General features: G+C 37.8%; 1 protein-coding gene across 1 annotated transcript in view; it reads right to left on the reverse strand.

The window, feature by feature from the left end:
• CR1 (complement C3b/C4b receptor 1 (Knops blood group)) overlaps positions 1 to 26,049 on the reverse strand; it is a gene marked incomplete at both ends in the record, with an annotated part of 102,122 nt that overhangs the window by 58,037 nt on the left and 18,036 nt on the right. The window contains 8 exons of the mRNA XM_082653398.1: positions 1,494 to 1,579; positions 4,730 to 4,829; positions 5,422 to 5,601; positions 7,620 to 7,838; positions 9,877 to 9,962; positions 11,164 to 11,266; positions 11,358 to 11,534; positions 14,169 to 14,567. Coding sequence (XP_082509524.1) covers positions 1,494 to 1,579; positions 4,730 to 4,829; positions 5,422 to 5,601; positions 7,620 to 7,838; positions 9,877 to 9,962; positions 11,164 to 11,266; positions 11,358 to 11,534; positions 14,169 to 14,567 — 1,350 coding nt within the window. The remainder of the gene's footprint in view (positions 1 to 1,493; positions 1,580 to 4,729; positions 4,830 to 5,421; positions 5,602 to 7,619; positions 7,839 to 9,876; positions 9,963 to 11,163; positions 11,267 to 11,357; positions 11,535 to 14,168; positions 14,568 to 26,049) is intronic.

A 26,049-nucleotide genomic window follows, 5' to 3' on the forward strand; every position in this document is an offset into this window, starting at 1 on the left:
TAGAAGAAGTGGGAAAAAATATACCAAAAACACTACCGCTAAAAAGGTATGAAGCACAGATAATCTTATCGACAAATTTAATCTAATATTCAAGTAACAGATAATTTCTAGGCACTTTAAATCATTCCTGAGCACATAAAATATTTCTATCATTTTTGGCATGAATATCAAAGTAGACACTTATTTATTTAATTTTGCTTAAGAAAATATTTAAGAAGATGCATATTTATTGTAGAAAATTTATAAAATACAAATAAAAATCACCTTTAAGCCCATTATCTAGAAGGAATCACTATTAACTATTTAATGTGCAATCATTAATACACAAACACACATTTTTTTTTTCTAAAATATCTTTGTCATCTAAGTAATATTTCAGAGTACAAACATACTAACTGATTCCATTTGAAAGTGTTCTCTCTCTTGTCAAATGCATTCCGGCATATTTTAAACTTTTTTTATTAGAACACATTCCGTGTACCTTTATAAGATTATTATTTTGTAGATTATTTCCAGAACATTGTTTGCAAATATGCACAATATTTAGATTCTTTTGAATTTTTCACTATCATAAAATAATAATATAGGTAACATCTGTACATCAATCCTCGCAGAAACCCACGGTGATTTTTTAAAGTCATGAACTGTAGAATTTCTGGATTAAAGGCTTGCGTACAGTTAAGGTTTTTGATACATACTGTGTACTGGCCTGTTAGAAAATTCATTACCACTTATCCTACTATCAGTTGAGTTGGAGAGTGTCGATTTCTTTTTTTTTTTAACATCTTTATTGGAGTATAATTGCTTTACATTGTTGTGTTAGTTGCTGCTGTATAACAAAGTGAATCAGCTATACGTATACATATATCCCCCTATCCCCTCCCTATTGCGTCTCCCTCCAACCCTCCCTATCCCACCCCTCTAGCTGGTCACAAAGAACCGAGCTGATTTTTTTATATTATCACCAAACCCAGGGTTATATCTTTATGTTCTTTGTTAATTTGCAACTGCTCCTTTCTCTATGTGCCCTGAAGTGTAGAAAGTTCATATTCCAAACAACTCATGGGAAAGATGGCATGTCACTGTCCAGACAAAGAATAAGAGAGCAGGGAGGGCCCACCGCTTGAACAGATGACCTGGGATTAAGAGTTGACAGACAGGAAGGAAGGCACTTTCACTAACCTTGTATTCATTTACTTCACTAAAGAGAACAATCTTCAACCTGGAAGGTGTTCAACCAACAAAAGAAGAATTTGGGTGCTCTTCTAAATGACTTCCAAACTATTATTTAAAATAAATTATACCCTAGGATAAGGAAAAATCAGGAGGAACTAGAAGCTTGGAACATTGTGAGCACCTTTAAGGGTAGGAGTGTTTTCTTCAAATATCAGAAGGATACTATTGCCAAAAGGGATGAAATTTATCCTTTGTAATTCTAGGGGCCAACTGTAGGATTGAGCATGGAATAAATGGGGCTAGAGATTTCAACTCACGTTCACAAATTGGTGGCTCTGAATCCCAGAAGACAGTATTGCCTGAGATAATACATTCAGCAGCTGAGTGACCAATGAGTTGATACCTGAAACCAAAAATGAAAAATAGGCATGCTGTACACATCCCATCAATTTCCTCAGCATGCATACATGCATGGCAAATCTGAAAGGCTACAATCTGAAAGAAGTTCAAGGACTAGCCTGAACTCCACCTGTTTCATCTGACTTTTCTTATTTCTCTTTTTCTATCCTCTCACTGTTGAAAGGAATATTTCCTCTCTAACTCCTCATGGCTCGCTCTGCTTCTTCATTTCTTGGTTTCATTTTGGATTGTACCCAGTACCTAAATAAAACAATACTTTTGTAGACCTGCCTGATAATTTTCTTCTTAAAATCTGTTTTTTCTTATATTATTATTGTTACTTAAGTTTCTTTTTGCATTTTCCTGATATACATAAATATACATATTGTATATTAACACTGCTATGGCATTTTAGTTTAGGCATGTTTCTTGTAAATACAACAAGATTTGTGATGCTTTTGATCCTATTTGGAAACTTTTGTTTTTCAACAGGGATATTAAACCATTCAAATTTACTGAACTAAATGGTATGGTTGATCTTGCTTTTGTCATCACTTCATAATGTTCCTTCATGATGTTCAGTAGTAAGCACATAGCAGTGAATACAGCCGATCTGCCCCAAATATAAGGGGGCTTATTTCTGGTGAATGAGGTGGATATAGTCCATGCTATTCCTTTTTCTTCCCTCTCATTTGCTACATGAACCAGATAGGTGAACCTCTTTCAGTTGCTCTAATAATTTGGAAGCTAAATAACCAATTTTTGTTCCTTTGAAATTTCATTTCATGTGTTATATATTGAGTTGGCCAAAAAGTTCGTTCAGGTTTTTCCGCTACATCCTCTGGAAAAACCTAAGCGAACTTTTTGGCCAACCCAATACATACACAACACAGGTATTCAACCCTATTTTCTCAATTTTGGTGTCAAAATATATACAGTCTACCCATCTCCTATGTAATAAAAGTCTAGACTATGATTTTTTTTGCTTTCTTCTATTTTCTAGTTTTATGGATATATTTTATGACTTCAGAAATTGTTACTGGATTATGATTACATTGTCAAGTTTCACTTTTTAACAACTAGTTCTGTCATTGTATAAATTTTATAACTTTGTTGAAAATATTTGAACTTTTTCAAAAATTTGTTTTTCTTTTGTTTGACTTTTGGCAATTTTCTACCTCACCAGCATTTATCATTATCCTTTAAGAAAATACTTATGGATTGCCTGAGTTTATCTTTTTCCTTCTCCCAGGAAGTATGCTTCCTGTAAGGTACACAGGTGTGATTTTTAGGTCCTTGCTTATCCTTTACTGTACATCTGTAGCCTCTAGATGTGAATACTAGCTTAGCTCATTAGAAACTCCATCTTCTGCAATTTAGTGATGTGAAGGATCAGTGTGATATCAATACAAATTAATTTCTTTTGCAGCTGTTATAGTTTATTAATTTCCTTTCTGCATTCTTGAGGTTTTTTTCATGATCCCTGAAATACAGATGATTACCTAGTGATGGCTAAATATGGGCTTATTGTTTTCCCTTCTGGAATTTTTGTTACATGTAATTTGAATCCCAGTACTCTTTTAGACATATCTTCTCTTTTCTCTTCTTCTTCATCCTTTTCCACTTAATGCTGGGAGAAGTTGATTAATTTATCTTCTTACCCTCTGCTTTAATTTTCTACAATATTCAGTGTGTTTATCACAGAATTTTTCTTTAGTTTGACAATTGTGTTTTTTATTCATATGCAAACATTGTCTATTTCCTAACTAGTTTCACAGAAACAGCGTGCAACTGAATCTTGTTAAAAACGTAAACAGGAGATTTTTCTAAAAGTTTCTCTTATTTCTTAGAAGTAACTCTATTTTGTAAGAGGACAATTCTTCTGATTTTTCAGATTGCTCTTTTTACATTAATTTCCTGTAACATATCATAAGCTCAACGGTTTTCTATTTTATGCCATTGAGAGGTTCACTCTTATTCCGTAATACGTTATAAAGAGGGTACAGACAGAGAATTTATAGATTGTACTTAAAAATGCTCGGAGAAAGACAGAAGTGTTTAGATTTACTCTAATTTCACTTTGTCAGATTATAGGTACTATGACCTGTAAGGCCCTGGTTAGCAAATATGCTGAAAGCCACAAGTTCCTTTTCAGTGTTTATCATGGCAGTGCAAATTTAGCCCATATTCTCTAACTGGTTCAGCTGCTCCCACTGGGAGTGGGGTTGAGACTGAGCAAGGGTAAGCACCCTTGTGGGTGGGACTGCTGCCCAGTAAACACTTTATGTCTGACATTTTCACAGGGGACTCTGTTATGGGTTGAGCAGTGCACCCCCAAAAGTCTGTCGAAGCCCTAGCCCCCAATCCCCATGAATGTGACCTTTTTAGGAAATAGGGCCTTTGCAGATATAATCATGTTAAGATGAGGTTATTAGGCTGGGCCCTAATCCAATATGACTGGAGTCCTTACAAAAAGAGAGCACTTTGGACATAGACCCACACAGAGAGGAGAGTGCCATGTGAAGACACAGACACAGAATGAAGATGGCAATGGGAAGACAGAGGCAAAAACGGGAGTGATGCGCCACACGCCAAGGAAGCCCTGAGGTCACCATAATCTGGAAGAGGCAAGGAGGGATCCTCCCTCAGAGGCTCTGGAGGGAACGTGTCCTGCCTGCACCTTGATTTTGGACCTCTAACTTCCAGAACCTTGAGAGAATAAACTTTTGTTGCTGTTCTGAGATACCCAGTTTGTCCTACTTTGTTATGGCAGCCCTAGCAAACGAAGAGTGCAGTTACCTTATAAGATCTGCTTTCTACACAGTGGCTCCGTGGCCTTCCCCTTCTTTCAGCAATGTCTGCTCTGGGCAAGTGCTGTTTGTAGGGTTTGACTATGCCCTCGCCCCATTTTCTTCCTTTCTACCTGGTGAATACCTCACTTTTCTTGTATGTACTGTCCTGGTTTCCAGCAAGGAGACAGATTTCCCCTCAAATCTTGTCATACCTTTGTCCATTTCAATTAGGAGTTAAACACCTATGTTCAGGCTTCTTGAGAACAGATGGTAATAGCCTAGTCCTCTTTTCCAAGATAGGACCAGAAGGTAGTATCGCTGTCCTGGAACTCTTGAACCAAGAGATGGTCCTGCCCACTCACCCTCTATTACAAGAAAAAATGATTCTGGATCCGAACTGGGTGTCTGTATCTATGTGCACCACACCGTTCACAGGATCTGGAGGAGTATTACATGATTTACCTTGGGAAAGAAAGAGAATTTTGGAGCCAGGAAGAGTAATATGAACTTTCGTTAGTGTATAACAAGTCAGTCCCCACCTGACTGCAGCTTTCTGAAGAGCACATGCAATTCTGATGGCTCTACAGGTTTTTTCACCTTGAGGAACCTCACCAGACTGCCTCGGGATAGCCACCCACTAAGCACCACTTTCAAAGAGACCTCCCCTCTAAATCTCTCCTATCTGTGCCTCAAATCTCTTATCTAAATATAAAGGTCATTTGTGGCCTTATATCCCACCAGTGTAAAAGTTTTTATTACCTCGTTATTCAAACAGTTTATGTCTCCTTACAGATTTTTTTTCCTGATCTGGAGTAATTCATTATTCACTACCCCATAAAAAACATGGAGTTCTCCTGCAAATATTCCTTGAAACATTCTCAGGAGACAAGCATTTCAACCAATAATTAGGGGTGACCTACAAGACCAACTCTGACCTCCACCTATGTGAACATGTTTGACAAAGTTTTCTTATCTCTACAATTTGGAGAAATTAAATAAGATCCTAGAGATACTTTGACAAACATAGGAACGCTCCAATGCAGGGCTTACTCACGTTTACAGACATCTTTGGCACTTGACCACGTGAGGTTTTGTAGACACGTGATAGAGAATGACTTCCTGTGGTACCCAGGGCGGCATTCATACTTTAAAGATGTCCCAATGGGAAACTCAGATTCATTGGTCTGGATTTTCAACTTGGCAAATTGAAAATGATCTGGGGTGTTACAGTGACCTAGAGACCAAAAAATCAAGAACATCAGAGTTAACAAAAAGATACCCAAGGCCATTCTTCCTTTTCTCTTTCTTGTTAGATTTGATATCAGAACAAAAGAAACTTTTAGTTGTGGAAAGATAATTTCCTTGTAATCTTTGAAGGGAAAGTTCCATTAGCATGTGCCCATTAGAAAATATACTACCCGGAAGGCTATTTTGCTATCTGGGCATTTTACTCATATCATTTACTGTAAAAGACAGCTCCAATTCAATTTTTCACATTTTTAGGGAGACAGAGGAGTGTTTCTGCCCAGGTTACACCTGGTCTGGTTTCTTTGTACTTCAGTGTATCAAAACCCATGCTTACAAGCAAGAATGGACGACTCAAGATGTTTTTTGAAACTAGGAGGCAGCCACCAACTTTCTAGGTGTGATTCCTAAGCTGGTTATTTCAACACAACAAGGAAATACACAGCATCGCTTCAAAATAAAAACAACAACAAAACAAAAACAGAAACATTGTGTGAAGTATATGTTGAATCAAATTCTAGCTTTAGCTCCAAGCCCCTACACCTAAAGCTCTAGGTTTGAGAAGTGAAAACTCACTTTGGACTCAAGTAGTATGAAATCAAAAAAGTGTATATGTTTGGAAAAATAGAAATCGTTTCCACTTGGTTTTGACACTAACTTCTCTTTTAGTTTCTATTCCAGCTGTCCTCCACCTCCCTTTCAATTATTTTTTCAAAGACTAAAAGCTATGCTAGAGCCAATTCTGCACCCAGATAATTCTCTGTATGAAGACTTGCAAACCAATTTCTCATTTCTTTAACATATAATTAAGTGATTTTTCTCAATATGAAAATTTGGCTTATTTTCAAGGTGGCTTCACAGGAAATACATCCATCTATATTGCCTGTTTCTTTTTATTTTAGAGCTTGAATATTAGCTATACTAGCTTCTAGTTCAAGGAGTCCCCCTTATGACTAAAATCTACTACCCAAGGCCAAACCACACATGAAGATGGTCTGGCAGGTCTCCAGTCTAAAAAATCTAGCTGATAAAACTAGGACTGCCATCTCAGCATAGGGTACTGGTGAAAAAAGTCATAGAACTTAGGGGAAGATTGCCTTTCACTGCCGATTCAGTGAATCTGAACTAGGTGTCTGTGTTTGTAAACAGGCTTATAGGGACACCCCAAGCTGAAGCCATGGTGTTACAGAAGGAGAGTGAGGGCAAAAATGACTTCTGAATATCGATTCTTGGTCCCTTTCCTTTCAGAACTGCTCTTTTATTTCAGAGTTCCTCAGCAGTCAGTATGTTTTGCCGGGACTAGGGTCACTTTGACAATTTACTTTCCGCTTCCTTCTTCACTTCCTGAGTGTGGGTGTCATAGTGGTATTGTTTACCTTAGGATACCTTCTCCAGACCTTAGAAATAAACACTCTATTTTGCATTTTTCCCTTGAGTTCACATTGCTTTGCTTTTTCTTTCCACCAAAGAGGGAAAACTTTAACAGCTGAAATTAGTGCAGGGCTAAGGAGCAAGTAAGCCTTATCTTAACTTAGAACTTAGCCCATACTGGCTAAAAGAATCTTTGTGTTTTGTTTACAATGCAGCCCAGTTTTCAGAGAGAACACACAGGGGTCTCTGGACAAATAGGTAATTAAAAGCGATTTTGCCAGGCTTTGTTCTCTGCTGGTCTGTGCTTCTCTCCAAAACCTGTGAAGATGGTACAACTTATGCTAGTTAAGGTTCATAGGTATTTGCTTTCAGTTCCTATGCTTTGAAAACATTTTCCTTCTAATTCTAATTAGAACTAGAACCGCCACCCACTTCCTCCATCTCTTTTCACCAGCCCTCTAGAAGCAAAGGTCATCACAATCTTACATGTTGATGTATCTTAAAACCATTTATTATTGTTTTGGCATTTAAGTGTATCGAGTGCACAAATAAACACCACATTGTAATTACGGAAACTTGGAGAGTCTGGTATAGATATTCTGAATCCATTTGGAATGTGGGGTAGCACGCAGTAACCTGGAGGTCCACAGCGAGGGGCAGGGCTGCTCCAAATTCCGTTCCCTTGACTGTCACTGGTACAGCGGATGGTGCTCTCCCCAGTGAGGCTGAAGATCATCCCTCTCTCTGGGTGCGGGTCACATGTGTAAGTGACTTCTTTTCCAAAAGGAAAGACTTCCAGAGGTTTGCCTGTGTGTCTCCCATTAAGGATATCAGGAGGATTTGGACACAAGATTTCTGGAAAGAAGGCAAAAGCTCTAAGTGTCATTCATGAGTTTTCACCACAGGTAATCTATAGTCATCGGATGTTATAGTTGGTACTACCTAAAAACACTGAATGGACTAAGTGAAGTGAGATTTCAATCCCATTTTTTTTAAATTGAAAAAGTACAAAAGAATTTGCCTATCCTGAATCTTTCAGACTTTTAAGTTTTTTGGATAATAGAAACTTTACACCTTGAATTACGTACCAAAACTTTTAAAGAAGAAAGAGAATCTATTGGAGAGTAACTCATTCATTTAATCAACACATTGGGCACTTACTCTGTGTCAGCCACTCGTCAGGGCCGGCTGGATGAAATGGTGAAGAGCACAGATAAAGTCTCTGTTCTCCAGGGAACTGACATTCTCAGGAAATATTTCTACAATGTATTCCATATGTACTAATCACCTAATCATATGAAACCTTTCCTTAATAACTTACCCATAGTGACCATCAACGGATTATGACAGTAGTGCTGTCACAATGAATTGAAACATACATGGTTCATTGTAAAAACTCTAAATGATCCATACTGTTTTGTTATTTTTTTTTTTTGATGCATGGGATTGCTTATTATTATTTTTATTTCTTTACTTTCCGTCAGGATTCAGATTGTTACTTCTTTCTGGTATCTGCTTGTCTGTTTAAACAGTCCTTTCCTTATTTCTATTTAGTGTTTCTTATTAGGCTTGGGATTTGGAAGAAGCTACTTAAATTAGAAACAGTCATGAAAAGTAAGAGGAATAGTACAATCAGTAACTGAGCTCTAACCCAGGCCAGTGGACAGCCATTTGTCATGTTACTTCAGTGAAAGTTGGGTTTCTTGGATGACAGGATCTATACAGAAGTTATGTTTTTTTAATAAAGTTTTACTATAAAATGTGTCATAGGATAACTGAGCAGATTTCTTGCAACATAAACATTTTAGTAAAATTTGGATTAGTTTAAAATCTATATATTTTCCAATCTTTAGGATCAAGCGATGAGGCAAAGTCCTATCTTCTATTGGGGAAATACAAATGGGTGGACTAGGAGAAATCAGTGGTGGCATTGCATATAGGAGACTCATTTTTTTTTTTTTTTTTTTTTTGCGGTACGCGGGCCTCTCACTGCCGTGGCCTCTCCCGTTGCGGAGCACAGGCTCCGGACGCGCAGGCTCAGCGGCCATGGCTCACGGGCCCAGCCGCTCCGCGGCACGTGGGATCCTCCCGGACCGGGGCACGAACCCGCGTCCCCTGCATCGGCAGGCGGACTCTCACCCACTGCGCCACCAGGGAAGCCCTAGGAGACTCATTTTTTAATCAGCTTATTATTTCTGAATCTTTCAGCATAATTTATTTAGATGCAAATTTTGAGAGTTTAAGGAGTATTAAACTGCTCACCCTGCATAATGCTGTTCCCCACTTTCCCCTCATTTCTGCATTGCTCTGACCTATCATCTCCATAAGATTTCATTTAGTTTCTTTCTTGTACATCTTCCCACTTGAGTATAAATAACATGGGACAGGGAATTTGCTCATCTTGTTCACTGCTATAACACCGGTGCCTGGAAGAACATCAAGCACATAGTATGTGCTCAATAAATAATTGAATGAATGAATGTTTCATATTTGTATATTAGCAAATAGACAGGAATATTGTAGAGTGACTTCACCTTGATGGCATAAAAAAGAAAAAGAAAGAAGGAAGGAAGGGAAAAAGAAAGAAAGAAATTTGTCAAAGCTTCACGTTAGCTAATCTCTCCTGATTCAGAGACAAACTACAGTAGGATTTATCACGTAAAACAAAGAATTCTAAATGACAGAGATTGATCAGATGGTTCTCAAAACACATGATGCACAAGAAAGTGCATCACAACAAATTGATCCACAATAAAATACTATTAAAATAAGCAACTATTTACCAATAATTCAGATTAGAAAATAGAAGAACCACGGCTGGGGAGGCCATGGGTCAAATTACCAAATAGATTAAAGGGAGAGATTGGCCTGAAGTGTTATCCCTTCTACTCACGTTCACACACAGGAATGCTGCTGTTCCAAAGGCTTTCCATTCCAACCAAGACACAGTAACTAGCAGAACTGCCTTTTAACTGGAATCTAAGGAAGAAAATGGTAGTGAACATGTGAGCTGCTTAAGCCAAAATGCCATTCCATTTGCAAAAATCTCAGCTTTTTGAGGATCTGAAACCAGCAGGTGGCAGAGGTTCAGAGGCCACCTCAATCTGGAAAAGTCACAGCTTCCAGTGAGGGAGAACAGCAAAGCACAGTCACTTGGCCACATAATATAGTCCCAGCCTAAGTTGAAGAAGGCAGTTGTAGCATAGCTGCCATCGCCGTGATCCTGGACCTAGGCTCAGAGAAATCAGTCTCTCACTGTGCATCCCACGGTAAAGCTGATAAATCTACTCATAGTCATTATTGGAATAAAACATCCTCCAAGTGATGACACTGGAACAGCTAGTAAAACAGCTCCCAGTTTGCATTGGACAAGCAGAGAATAGCTGGAAAGAGAACAACGATTGTTCTTTTGTCTCTATATTTGTGGTGGTTATGCAGAAGGCTCACAACAGCACGCTGGGCTACGGAAGAGTAAGCGTGAATGTTCTGGGGGGAAAAACGAAAGGAGATTGGAAATGACTCTTGTACAAAATTCTCCTAAATTTTATTTGGTGCCTGTCAAGGATTCTTTGGAACATTTTGAGATCAGGTACTTTGTTGCCCATGCTTGATACTTCCCATGTAGAGATGTGCATGCTGTGTAAGGTCAAGTGAATGACCTTACTTAAAACTTTAATATCAGCCACCATAATACCATTTCAGAGCCCTTGGCCTGTTATCAACCAGGTGATATATGACTGGATTAAAAATGCTTATTCTTATACTTTCTCTCTTATTACAAAATTCACTTTGGATGGTTAAAATATTTTCTGAAATAATTCTTAAATGATCTTATTTTTAATAAGATTTTTGTCACATATCAAACTTTTCCTGGAACTCTCCAAATTACTCTTTTTCTTTTATGCTTGGAAAATATGATTTTTTCACTTAATGTGTCACCTATGTATACTCTTAAACAGTAGTTGTATTTGTGTTTAAGCATGCCAGCTAATATACGTTTCAGTTTTTCCTTCATATCTTATGTTATTAGTTCCACCTGTTCCTTACTCTTAACTTCCCATATACACTCCCCAAATTTAACATCCCTGAGTATTTCCTATTTTAAAAATCACACTAAACCTTGCCTTTTTGAATTAACCTCAGTTTCATTGCTCGGTAGGCCAGGCAAACTCACACTCACCCCTCATCACAAACGAAGGATACTTTTGCTCCAAGCTGAAAATTAAGTGGAAAGAGTACATGTCCATTAGGTAACTGGTCCAGGAAGTCAGCACATGATTTCACTAGGAAAAAAAAAACACACACACACAGGAGTGAGATGTTCCTGTGAGGGACAAAGAGACTGATCCACATACAAGATGACAGTATAGGCACCTGCACATTTGGGGGCTGACGGGCTCCAGTCTCCCTGGGGCGTACAATGCAGAGAAGCAGCCCCTCTGAGATCATAGCCAGGCTCACAGCTGTAGAACACTTCCTGCCCAGAAGAAAAGTTGTTCCTGTGGCTTGGGGTGTGTTTACCATGCGGGACTTTTGGAGGTGGCTGACATACTAGGGAAAGAGAACCAAAGTACTGTTAATTGTGTGAAAATAACTTTTCCTCAGTGGTAAACTGGCTAAGACAATCAACAGCATAAATGTATTTGTTTTTAAAAATCTGGTAGACTAACACCGTCTCGTTTTATTGATGGCAAAATTGAACAGAGACAGAGAGAGAGAGAGAGAGAGAGTCTTGTGAAAAGTCATAGAATTGATAGACTGCAGGACAGTAACTAGAACTGAGACATCTACAGTTCATGGTTTTCCATCTAAAGTACACACCCAAGATGACACAACAAACAGTTCCCCTACACAATTCTTCCTTTTATTGTTCACTTAGTACACAGTTGTTAGATTGATGGATTTTTTTTTTTTTTTTTTTTTGCAGTAGACGGGCCTCGCACTGTTATGGCCTCTCCTGTTGCGGAGCACAGGCTCCGGATGCGCAGGCTCAGCGGCCATGGCTCACGGGCCCAGCCGCTCTGCGGCATGTGCGATCTTACTGGACCGGGGCACGAACCCGCATCCCCTGCATCGGCAGGCCGACTCTCAACCACTGCACCACCAGGGAAGCCCCTATTGATGGATTTTTTATTTTATATTTTTATTTTTATTGGCACCACCAATTTATATCCACCTTTCTGGCATAAGGAAAGCTTGAGCCCAAATCTCATCCAACAGATTTCCCAATCACCTATCACACTCTGCTGTGACAAACAAGATTCATACATCTCTTCTCATCTCTTTCCAGCTCCTCTCCAGTGGTCACGCCACCTGACATGGGTTGGTGGAGAAGATAAGTCTCCTTTCTGCACTCTACAGGGCCAGGTCCTGCTTAACCATTCACTTCATTCCAATGAGAAGATGGGCAACCATTGAATGAAATCTTCTAAAAAACCTACAGCCCTCACAATGAGAGTGCATATTCCATACCATATGTTGTAACTGAGCCTCTGTCTCTTTATACAGTTGGTTTGAATTTAGAATCAGAATGCACTGGAATCTCCTAAATTATATAAAACTGTAGTAACATGAAAAGTCATTTCATTTTGGCTTAGATCAGGTCAGTTTCTCTCTCTGGACTTCAGCTTTCTCAAGTATAGAATGGGGCATTGGACTAGAATAAATGATCCCCTTAAGGACTCTGTAAATACTCTGATGCTGTAGCACCCAATTTCAGGGCTCATCACCCCCCTGTTTGCCTTGATTAATAAGTGCACTGTGATGGGATCATTTAAGTGCTGTGCTGGTTAAATCTCTGTTGACTCCCAGCCTTACACTTCTGCATTCTCCTTTGACTGCTGGGGCCAGAAGCCTGAAAGTACAACTGCTAATCTTCCTTGCCAGCTGGGTCCTGGTTAAGCTCTGACAATTGGAGGCATATATACTAAATTAAAAGGTAGGAAGATGATAGAAGTCATTCTTCTTGTAAAGGAGGCTCAGGAAGTGGCAACTGATGGCTCTTCCTTAGCAGCAGCAACATTAATTCTATCAATGCCAGTGACTGAAGGCTCCAGCAACCTCAGCTATGTTCTGGCAGCAGCAGCAGCTTCTGCAGCGTGAGCAGCTGGAGGAAATACATGCTCAGTGAGTGCAGGTGCCTGTGCTCTAGTCCAGGAGGAATGGCAGCCCCCTGAGCTCTGGGAACACTGCCTTCCTCCTTTTGCTCTTCCTGCCCTTTTAACACCTTTATATTCTCTTACCTGCACTAAATCCCTCACTCCTTGAAATATCTAGAGTAGCTTTCGATTTCCCTGGCTCTGGAGTCAGGTAGGCTTGGGTTCTTGTCTTCACAGAGTTAGTATCTATTTAATCTTGCACAGTTATCTAATCTCTCTAAGACTCACTTTCTCTGTAAAACATGGAAAGAATAGTAACTACCTCATGTCTTTGTTTTAAGAATTAAGTGGGGCTTCCCTGGTGGCACAGTGGTTAAGAATCTGCCTGCCAATGCAGGGGACACAGGTTCGAGCCCTGGTCCACGAAGATCCCACATGCCGTGGAGCAACTAAGCCCATGCGCCACAACTACTGAGCCTGTGATCTACAGCCTGCGAGCCACTACTACTGAACCCGTGTGCAACAACTAGTGAAGTCCGTGTGCCTAGAGCCCGTGCTCCACAAGAGAAGCCACCACAATGAGAAGCCCGCGCACCGCAACAAAGAGTAGCCTCTGCTCACTGCAACTAGAGAAAGCCTGCATGCAGCAACGAAGACCTAATGCAGCCAAAAAATAAATAAATAAATAAATTTAATTTTAAAAAAAATTAAGTGAATCCATAGACTATATAGTGGTGCCTAACAAGAAGAATCAGTCATTACGTATTAGCAGTTACAATACTCAAGAGTAATTATTAAATATTTTTTTAAAAGATTATTTTAACTGAAAAAAAGAAAGAACTGAAAGATGATGATGTCAGTAGTGACATCCCAAGGAAATTTTACATTCTTTGCCCAGATTTATCTTTGCTTCTGAGTTTGAACACATACACATTCACACACACATACACACACACCTGCTTTATTCAGTGTTTCCTCCCAAGAAAATTTCCCCATCCACACATCCTCCCCCCAGAACCGACACTAACCTGATCCTCCTACAACTCACGTCATTTGTAGGCCCCTTCAAAGCCTCAGTCAGACTCACCCCTGGAGCAGCTGGGCAACTCCGGCCCCCACTTGTTTTGGGCCTGGCATTCAACAGTGGAGGGTCCTTTCATGGCAAAGCCGGGCTGACACCTAAACCTCACGCTTTCACGTAAAGAAAATAAGCTTTTGTTCTCAGACATCCTTATTCCATTTTCAATGACTGGAGGCGTGCATTTATTAGGTGCAATGCACTGAGGGGGAGGGCCACTCCAGATGCCAACTTGATTGTCTTCACTGGTGCAATATATTGACGGCTCACCCACGAGGTCAAACAGCTTCTGCCTTCTCTCTCCAAGATTGCAGCGATAGGTCACCACTGTTCCGTATTGAAAGTATTCTCTGTCGGTGCTAATGAAATCTCCATTGGCGATGTCTGGGGGTGGCCCACAAGGAATGCCTGGGAAAAGGGAAAGCAGTGAATTAAAATAACTAGTGAGAGAAATCAAATGAGTCACTAAATTGTAACTATTTTTACCTTCATTATTTGCTTTTAATCTTTGCTAATAGAGATAAGTTTTTATGAAGTAATTTAGGTGGACATAACTAAGTAGAATTTGAGTATATCTGGGTAAACATGAGAATATTTATGAAACTGTAGACTACTGGATGTTAAACATTTTGGAAAGCTAAATGATATAAATGGAAATATAAATTACTAATATTCATTAAAGCAGATATAGAAAGCTAGAATAGACCAAGAAACTTGTAAAAATAGAAGAAAAAATTTCACCTATAATTCTATCATAGTTTTAAGTAATATATACTTCTAAATGTAATTTCAGGTGTTTCCAAGAGGTAAAGGAGAGAACTTAGCAACCCATTTTATCAAGCTTAAGTTTGATATCATAATATTATACCCATGTAAAAGTGATCATATAGTAGTCCACCAAAAAAAAGCTAAATACACTTAAAAATTAGAAGTAAGACTAGTACATAGTTAGAAAAAATTGTGTTGTTCTAACACTATATAACTGGAACTAAGTAACATCATCCAAAATTCCAAAACACTTAAAATTAAAAATGAAAATTCTTTAGGAAGCTTCTGCTTCTGGTAATGGTAATCTCAATAATTCAAATCAAACATCACTCCACCCATCTCACCCGCAGAGAAAAAATGCTGGGTAAAATATAAAACATACAGAATGCATCAGAGTGCTAACAAACTGGTTTCACAGAAGGTTAAAATCCAGGTGAGAGCCAAGCATTTGGGCTACTTTCCCCCCGGGGAAGGTTAGTTGAACCAGGAGGGGGCATTTGATACTGAAATTAAGAATTTGGATAAGATTAGTTGCAGTTTAGACACAGTTGAAGAAAAATCAATGAACTGGAAACTAGGACAGAAAAAAATATCCAGGACACAACACAGATTGACAAAAGGATCGTAAATAGACAAAAGAGTAACAGAGGAACCATACGTAGAAAGATGTTTAAAGCATTTATTGCCAGAAGACCTGCAATACAAAAATGCTTAGAAAGAATTCTTTAGGCTGAAGGAAAATAGTGTCACATAGAACTGATAGAACTGCAATATGGAGGAAGTGTAACAGAAAGAGTTAATGTGTAGATAAATATAAATAAATACCACTTTTATAAAAGCAGCAACTATACTGTCTTGTGAGATATATAATATATGTAAAAAAAACAGTAGAAAATGGCAGGAGAGCATCAATGGAGTTAAACTGCTATGGTTCTTGCATTGTTTGGGAAGTGGTAAAAAGCATTATTTATAATAAATTAGATTATATAATTATAATAGGTTATAATTAATTAGATTATAATAAATCAAGGATCTATATTGGAGTCTCTAAGATAGCATTAATAAGAAAATAAAGTACAGCTAAAATGTTCTTGAGGAGAAAAAAATAGAACAATAAAAATACTTGATTAATTTTAAAATGTGAGAAACCTATAACTAACTAACCTATAACTATAGTTAGTTTAAACCTAACTATATCAGTAACTATATTAACCTGAAATGTCCTAAACATTCTAATTAAAAGCAAAGATTTTCAGACTGAATGAAACAACAAAATCTGAGTGTATGATGTTTACAAGAGATCTATTTTATTTTATTTTATTTTATTTTTTGGATGTGCTGGGCGGCTTGTGGAATTTTAGTTCCCTGACCAGGGATTGAACCCAGTCTCTCAGCAGTGAAAGCACAGAGTCCTAACCACTGGACTGCCAGGGAATTCCCAGGTAAATTTTAAATATAGAACAAAGAATGGATGAAAGTAAAAGATTTGAAACATATGTAATACAAAAACAGGAAACAAAAGAAGGCTGGTGTATCTATATTGATATCATACAAAATAGATTTTAAGGCAAGAAATATTATGAAAGGTAAAGAGGGACATTTCATTATGATAAAAGAGTCAATTAAGCAGGAAAATATAATAATTCAAAATTTTCATGTATGTAATAATATAGCTTTTAAATTACATAAAGAAAAATCCCTATAGCTGATAGGAGAGATAGACAAATCCAGTCATATTTGGTGATTGTAGCAGTTTAAATGGTGATTCCCTAAAAAGATATTCCATGTCCTAATGCATAGTACCTGTGAATGTGAACTTATTTGGCAAAAGGGTCTTTGAAGATATAATTAAGTTAAGGATCTTGAGATGAGATCATCTTGGAGTAACAGAGTATATCTTCAATCTAAAGACCACAGTGTTTGTAAGAGACAGAAGGGAAGGGGACACACACACAGAGGAGAAGGCAATGTGCAATGGCGGCAGATATTGGAGGGATGCATCTATAAGCCAAGGAATGCCAAGGATTGCAGCAGCCACCAGGGGTAGGAGAGAGGCATAGGACAGATTCTTTCTCCCAGGAAAAGGAACCAGCCTTGCTGACACCTTGATTTTGGACTGCTGACCTCTGAACTAAGAGAGAATAAATTTCTATCGTTTAAAGCTACTAAATTTGTGGTAATTTGTTATGGCAGCCCTAGGAAAGTAACACAGGTATTTTACAAATTCCCATCAATAACTGAGAGAACAAGTGGAGGAAAAAAAACACAGTAAATCATACTTTCCTCAGAGAAATTTATAGAAAATGACATAAAACACTACACCTTCTTTTCAAAGGCATATGTAACATTTTACCAAAACTGTCCATATTCTGGGCTATAAAACATGTTTCAAAAAGTTTCAAAGGATTAAAACAAAAGAATGATAACTAAAAAATCTCCAAGTGTTTGAAAATTAAGTAACACACTTTAAAATAAACTATGGATAGAAGAAGATATCAAAAGGAAAATTAGACAATTTTTCTGTATCATGATAATGAAAATATGAAGATTGTGGGAAGCAAATACAGCACTTTTGGAGAAAAATTTACAGGTTTAAATATATCTGTTAGAAAAAAATAAAAGCCAAAACAAAATTATCTAAGCTTCCATATCAAGAATTAATGAACAGAGAACACCAAATTAAGCTCAAAGAAAGTATCAGAAAGGAAATAATAAATCAGAAATCAATAAAATAGAAACTAGTTATACACTACAGAAGATTAAGTTAAAAGTTGTTTTTCAAAAAAATCTTAGAAAAAATTTTAAATGCCTAGTAAAAGTAATCAAGAGAAAGAAATTTTAAAATGTTACCATTATCAAGAATTAAAATAGAGATATCAGTACAGACCCCATACACGTTAAAATATAATAAGAGGATATAATGAACAACATTATACCAATAACTTAGCAAATGTAAATGAAATACATTCCTTAAAAAGCACAACATACTAAAACTTATTAAATAAGATATTAAAAATATTTTTAAAATTTAGAGCTATTGAAGAAATTAAATCAGTAATTAAAAACCTAACAACAAAAACTCACATCCAGATTGCTTTACTGCTGAATTATTGCAAAGATATAAAGAAAAATAATATTAATGTTACATAAATAATTCCAGAGAATAGAAAAGAATGAATACTTTCCAAAACATTTTATAAGACTAGCATAATCTTGATGCCCAAACCTGACAAGGGCATTAAAAGAAATAAATAAATTAGAGTTCAACATCTCTTGAGAACATAAATGCAAATTTTCTAAACAAAATATTAAGAAACTGAACACAGCAGTACTTACAGAGGATGGTATAATGGTCAAAATAGGAATTTCATTGACTAATTTAAAAATATTAAACCAATCTTACAATACTTGAATAAAAAAATATTAGCAATCACACACACACAAACACATACACCACACACAAGATAATCATATATAACACATCATGACCAAGATGGATTTATTCTAGTAATTCAAAGCTGGTTAGCTTTCCAAAGATCAATCAATGTAATACAAAACATCAACAAAGTAAAGGAGAAACAGATATGACTATCTCAATAGATGCAGAGTGATAAATTAGAACACACATTCATGATAAGTCTTTCAGCAAATTAGATAGCAAAAGGAATTTCCTTAATCTGATAAAGGATATCTGCCATATATTTACAGGAAATATCATGCTTTATAATGACTATGTAAAACCAATATTATCTCTTCCATTCGACATTGTACTGGAGTTTCTAGCCAATGCAATAAAATAAAAGAAATAAATAAAATATACAGGAAAGGAAGGAATTTAAAAATATGATAATTATTCACAAATGACATGATTGTTTATGCAGCATATCAAAAAGAATAGGCAGATAAACTATTGAATTTAAAAGAAAATTTAGCAAAATTGCTGGATTCAAGGTCAAATGATTGCATGTTTAAGAAATAAACAATTAGAAAATAAAATTTTGAAAAAGATATCTAGGAATAAATCTAATAAATGATGTTCAAGACTTCTATAATGTAAACTGGAATATATTAAGAGAAATTAAAGAAGACTTCAAAAATGGAGGGATATATCATGTTCATGAATTTAAAACTCAAAAATGTAAATATGTTAATGGTCCACAAATTGATCTACTGAGTCAATAGAAACCCAATACAAATTCAAGCAGGATTTTGTGTGTGTGTGTGTGTGTAAACTGACAAGCTGATTCTAAATTTTATATGGAAATGCAAAGGGCCAAGAATTATCATGTAAATCTTGAAAGTAAATGGTTAGAGGATATGAGCCACCAGATATCAGTCTTAATATAATTCTATAGAAATGAAAACAGTGTAGTAAATAAACCAAAGGAAGAGAACCTCTCTGGAATGAGATTCACATATCACATCACCTGACTCATGGGCATTGTGGTATATAAGGAATGGTCCTTTTAAATAAATGTTATTAGATTAATTGTCTATCCAACAGGGAAAAAAAACACAAAAAATGAATACTTTGACCATACTCCACACCATACAAAAAATAAATCTGAGATGAATCACAGACTTAAACATGAAAAATAAAATGATAGGCAAAGATTTTTTTTAAGTGGAACAGAGAAAGCAGTAACTAGAAAGGAAAAGATTCATAATTAGACATTATTAAAATGTATTTCTATTACCAAGGACATCATTAAGAAAGCAGAAAGACAAGTTATAGCCTGGAAGAAAATTTTTGTGTTACATTTATTGGAAAATCTGAGAATATGTAAAGAACTTCTACAGAACAATAAAGAGATACACAAACAGGTAAACATTGGGGAAAAGTTTTAAACAGGCATTCATAAGTGTATGCAAAGGTACTCAGCATCAGTCATTAGGAAAATGCAAATTAAAAACCACAGTGAGCCACCAGAATAGCTAATATTTAAACAATTGATAAATAACAAGTTTCAAAGGATGGGGAGCGGCTGGACCTTTCATATGCTTCTGGTGGAAGTGTAAATTTGTACAACCATTTTATAAAATCTTTTGGCAGTATCTACTAAAACTGAATATATTTATACCCAGCAATTCCACTTATAGAAATATAAACAATTTATATAGGTTTGCATGTATATAAATATGTATAGATTTGCATATATATAAAGATTCTCAAACTTATATAGATTTGCATATGTACCTGTAAGAAATACTGCTGATATTTAAACAGCTGAATTTACAAATTAATTAAATACAATATAGCAATAGAAAAGATCCAATTAATCCTACATGCAACAACATGGATGAGTCTCCTAAGTATGACACTAAGCAGAAGCTGGACACAGGAATACACATCTTTTTGTTCCTTTAATATAAAATTTAAGAAGAGGCAGAGCTAATCTTTGGTGATAGAGGGCAGAATAATAGTTACTTTGGGAAGATAATAACTGAGAAAGGGCAAGATGGGGAGTTTGAGGTGCTGATAATGTTCTATGTCTTATCTGAGTGCTATTTACATGGGTGCGTTCACTTTGTAAAAATTCAATGAACTGAATTAATAAGATTGTGCACTTTAATATATGTTAAACTTCAATAAAAAGTATACACAGTGTGAAAAAATTGTTGGGAGAAAAAGACCATCTAACAAAGTAAATTCCAGGCCACAAGGCTTTATTGATGAACTATTTCAAATATCTAAAAAAGAATTAACGCCAATCTCACCTAAACCCTTAAAGGGAAACAGATATATGGAACACTAGCAGCTGGCTTTATGAGACTATCATAAATTTGATACTAAAATCAGATAAAAACATTACAAGAAAGAAAATTACAGTCTAATCTCTAAAAAATATTAAGAATGGAGTAATAGAAGTGTTCTAAAATTAGTGGTGCTGGTTACACAAGTATGAATATACCAAAAATCATTGAACTGTATACTTTAAAAGGGTAATTTTACGGTATGTGAATTGTGTCTCAAACAAAAGCATATTAAACAACTAATAAAAATTATAAAATATTATGACCAAGCTGATTTATTTCAAGAATGTAAAATTGGAATTTGAATCAGTTTGCCTTTCAAAATTTCTTAGCAATGAAGAGCATAAGGGAACTTCCTTAATCTGAAAATGGGTAGCTACAAAAAAACCTACAACACATACCAGATTAATAGTGAAATATTTGATTGAATCTTTCCCTTTGAGATGGGGAACAAAACAAGGATGCCTTCTAGCCCCCAATGTGAAATGTTACACTGGTGGTCTACCTAGTGAAAGAAGGAAAGGAAGAAAGAAAGAGAGGAAGGAAGGACGGAAGGAAGGGAGGGAGGGAGGGAGGGAGGGAGGGAAAGAGGGAGGAAGGAATGAAGAGAGTTCCCTGGTGGTCCAGTGGTTAGGACTCAGTGCTTTCACTGCCATGGGCCCAGGTTCAATCCCTGGTTGGGGAATTAAGATCCCAGAAATCATGTAGCATGGAAAAAACAAAAATCAAACAAAAAAAAACAGAAAGAAAGATAGAACAAGGAAGAAAGGGATAGAGAAAGAAAAGAAAGAAGCAGGAGGAAGAGGAGGAAGAGGGAGGGAGACAGAAAGTTTGTAGTTATCTACTGTTTTTGTACAATGTCATCAAGGCTAAATTGGAGCTAGTTTTCCCAGACTTACTTTGTTTGTATGGTTCTAGGTTGGGGTTAGAGTTTGAGAAATTGGCATGAAATGCAAGGTAGAAATGAAGTAACAGCTGTTCCACTCTGAAGGTCATCCTTGGTCAGAGATGGCAAGGGGACAAATGCACCAAACAAACGGACAGGTTCCCATTTGTTCTTGCTCTCCTTATTTCTGCATCCAGCTCTCCTTAACTGCTGGTCCTGCTTACCTACAGTGATTCCAACCCAGTCTCAGATGCTTCACTGTGAGGTTACAGAAGCAGTAGTCATGAAGAGCAAAAAACTTTTATAGATTTCTAACACCAGCCCTCTTCCCAGTTCTACCCCAGCAGTCAGATGTGCTTAGCTTCCTGAAAGCCCCAACTCCAAGACAGCTGGTTAGTGATTTTTCTGATCTTTTTAGAGCAGCTTCTCATGCAACTGGATAAAGTTTAATTCCATAATAAATCTCTTATTTCATAATACCAATAGTAGTTCTGCTTCCATATTTGGACCAAAATTTATCCCAGAGTAACAGAAGAGTCTGGGATTGGTTCTTTGATACAACTGGATTTAAAGGAATTAACATTGCCCATGAAAAAGGGCACACAAGTAGTTTATGGAGCGTAGAGAAAGAAGATCACCTCAGTTAACACCCACAGACATCTACAATCAATCGAAGCAAGGTTTTGGGTGACCAAGTGGTTGCTGTCCTAGAACATTTTAAGGAAGGCAAATAATGGAGTTGGTTGTGTACTTCTAAGTGCACCAGAGAACTTAAGAGAAAGAAAATTGTGAGTACAAAGCTTTAAATTCCTGCTCAAGGTCTGGATCTGGAAGCTTCTACATCTGCCCTAAAAGAAACACTTGTATCCTGTAGCCACAGGGCCAAGATTCCTGAAAAACAAACACACCACCTAATCCTGTGGCTGAACTGCAATGCAAATTGAATTCACAATTTCAGAATCTCTTACGCTAAAGTTTGGGCATTGATTAGAAAAAGAAAGACTCTGAAAATTGAGATGAAGATATATGGAAAAATTCTAATGAAACAGAATACCTTGAACCTGGAAATTCTGCCGAGAGAAGACCTTCAAGATGGCAGAGAAGTAAGACATGGAGAGTACCTTCCTCTGCACAAATACATCAAAAATACATCTACATGTGGACACTCCTACAGAACACCTACTGAATGCTGGCAGAAGACCTCAGACTTCCCAAAAGGCGAGAAAATCCCCACGCACCTGGGTAGGGCAAAAGAAAAAAGAAAAAACGGAGACAAAACAATAGGGACGAGACCTGTACTTCTGGGAGGGAGCTGTGAAGAAGGAAAAGTTTCCACACACTAGGAAGCCCCTTCACTGGTGGAGGTGGGAGGTGGGCATGGCAAAAGCTTCAGAGCCATAGAAGACAGTGCAGAAACAGGGGTGTAGAGGGCAAAGTGGAGAGATTCCCGCACAGAGGATCAGTGCTGACCAGCACTCACCAGCCTGAGAGGCTTGTCTGCTCACCCGCCAGGGTGGGTGGGGTCTGGGAGCTAAGGCTCTGGCTTCGGAAGTCAGATCCCAGGGAGAGGACTGGGGTTGGCTGCGTGAACACAGCCTGAAGTGGGCCAGTGTGCCACAGCTAGCCAGGAGGGAGTGTGGAAAAAAGTATAGACCTGCCTAAGGGGCAAGAGACCATTGTTTCAGGGTACACAAGGAGAGGGGATTCCTTCCCTGTCTGCCCACAGAAGGCAGAGCACCGTCTAAACAAGCTCCAGAGATAGGCATGAGCCATGGCTATCAGCTCAGACCCCAGAGATGGGCATGAAATGCTAACACTGCGGCTGCAGCCACCAAGAATCCTGTATGCAAGCACAGGTCACTCTCCACACCCCACTGGGAGCCTGTGCAACACACCACTGCCAGGGTCCTGTGATCCAGAGACAACTTCCCCAGGAGAACACACAGTGCGCCTCAGGCTGTTGCAACACCACGCTGGCCTCTGTGGCCACAGGCTCACTACGCATTCCAATTATAACTACCGTACCCCTCCCTCCCTGCTCCAGCCTCAGTGAGCCACTGCCCCCTAATCGGCTTCTGCTTAAACCCTGTCTGGTCTGGGTGGGAACAGATGCCTGAGGGCAAGCTACACGTAGAGGTAGGGCCAAAACCAAAGCTGAACCTCAGGAGCTGTGGGAACAAAGAAGAGAAAGGGAAATTGCTCCGTGCAGCCTCAGGAGCAGTGGATTAAATCCCCACAATCAACTTGAGGTACCCTGCATCTGTGGAATACATGAATGGACAATGAATCATCCCAAAATTGAGGCGGTAGACTTTGGGAGCAACTGTAGACTTGGGGTTTGCTGTCTGTGACTGATTTGTTTCTGATTTTTATGTTTATCTTAGTATAGTTTTTAGCACTTGTTATAATTGGTGGATTTGTTTATTGGTTTCATTGCTCTCTTCTTTCTATTATTATTATTTTTTTAATTGCAATAATTTTTTTTTCTTAAATTGTTTTTTCTTTCTTTTTTTCTCCCTTTTCTTCTGAGCCATGTGGCTGACAGGGTCTTGGTGCTCAGGCCTGGCATCAGGCCTGAGCCTTTGAGGTCGAAGAGCCAAGTTCAGGACATTGGAAAACCAGAGATGTCCCACCCCACATAATATCAATCGGCGAGAGCTCTCACACAGATCTCCATCTCAACAATAAGACACAACACCACCGAACAGCCAGCAAGCTCCAGTGCTAGACGCCCCATGCCAATCAACTAGCAAGACAGGAATACAATCCCACCCATTAGCAGAGAGGCTGCCTAAATTCATACTAAGTTCACAGACACCCCAAAACGCACCACAGGACATGGCACTGCCCACGAGAAAGACAAGATCCAGCCCCCTCACCAGAACACAGGCACCAGTCCCCTCCACCAAAAAGCCTACACGAGCAACTGAACCAACCTCACCCACTGGGGGCAGACACCAAAAACAATGGGGACTATGAACCTGCAGCCTGCAAAAAGGAGACCCCAAACACAGTAACTTAAACAAAATGAGAAGACAGAGAAATATGCAGCAGATGAAGGCACAAGGTAAAAACTTACCAGACTAAACAAATGAAGGAAATAGGCAGTCTACCTGAAAAAGAATTCAGAGTAATGATAGTAAAGATGATCCAAAACCTTGGAAATAGAATGGAGAAAATACAAGAAACATCGAACAAGGACCGAGAAGAACTAAAGAGCAAACAAAAAATGATGAAAAACACAGTAAATGAAATTAAAAATTCTCAAGAAGGAATCAGTAGCAGAATAACTGAGGCAGAAGAATGGATAAGTGACCTGGAAGATAAAATAGTAGAAATAACTACCACAGAGCAGAATAAAGAAAACAAAATGAAAAGAATAGAGGACAGTCTCAGAGACTTCTGGGACAACATTAAACACACCAACATTCGAATTAGGGGTCCCAGAAGAAGAAAAGAAAAAGAAACAGACTGAGAATATACTTGAAGATATTAGAGTTGAAAACTTCCCTAACATGGGAAAGGTAATAGTCAATCAAGTCTAGGAAGCACAGAAAGCCCCATACAGGATATATCCAACGTGAAACACACCAAGACACATATTAATCAAACTATCAAAAATTAAATGCAAAGAAAAAATATTAAAAGCAGCAAAGGAAAAGCAACATAAAACACAGAAGGAAATCTCCATAAGGTAAACAGATGATCTTTCAGCAGAAACTCTGCAAGCCAGAAGGGAGTGGCAGGACATATTTAAAGTGATGAAAGGGAAAAACCTACAACCAACATTACTCTACCCAGCAAGGATCTCATTCAGATTTGAGGAGAAATTGAAACCTTTACAGACAAGCAAAAGCTAACAGAATTCAGCACAACCAAACCAGCTTTACAAAAAATGCTAACAGAATTTCTCTAGGCAGGAAACCCAAGAGAAGGAAAAGACCTACAATAACAAACCCAAAACAATTAAGAAAATGGTAATAGGAACATACATATCGATAATCACCTTAAAGTAAATGGATTAAATGCACCAACCAAAAGACATACACTGGCTGATGGATACAAAAACAAGACCCATATGTATGCTGCTACAAGAGTCCCACTTCAGACCTAGGGACACACACAGATTGAAAGTGAGGGGATGGAAAAAGATATTCCATGCAAATGGATATCAAAAGAAAGTTGGAGTAGCAATTCTCATATCAGACAAAATACACTTTAAATTAAGACACTTATAAGAGACAAAGAAGGATACTACATAATGATCCAGGGATCAATCCAAGAGGAAGATATAACAATTGTAAATATTTATGCACCCAACATAGGAGTACCTTAATACATAAGGCAAATGCTAACAGCCATAAAAGTGGAAATCGACAGTAACACAATCATAGTAGGGACTTTAACACCCCACTTTCACTAATGGGCAGATCATCCAAAATGAAAATAAATAAGGAAACACAAGCTTTAAATGATACATTA

The sequence above is a fragment of the Grampus griseus genome (assembly GCF_964374135.1).
Source record: "Grampus griseus genome assembly, chromosome: 1".
NCBI lineage: Eukaryota > Metazoa > Chordata > Mammalia > Artiodactyla > Delphinidae > Grampus > Grampus griseus.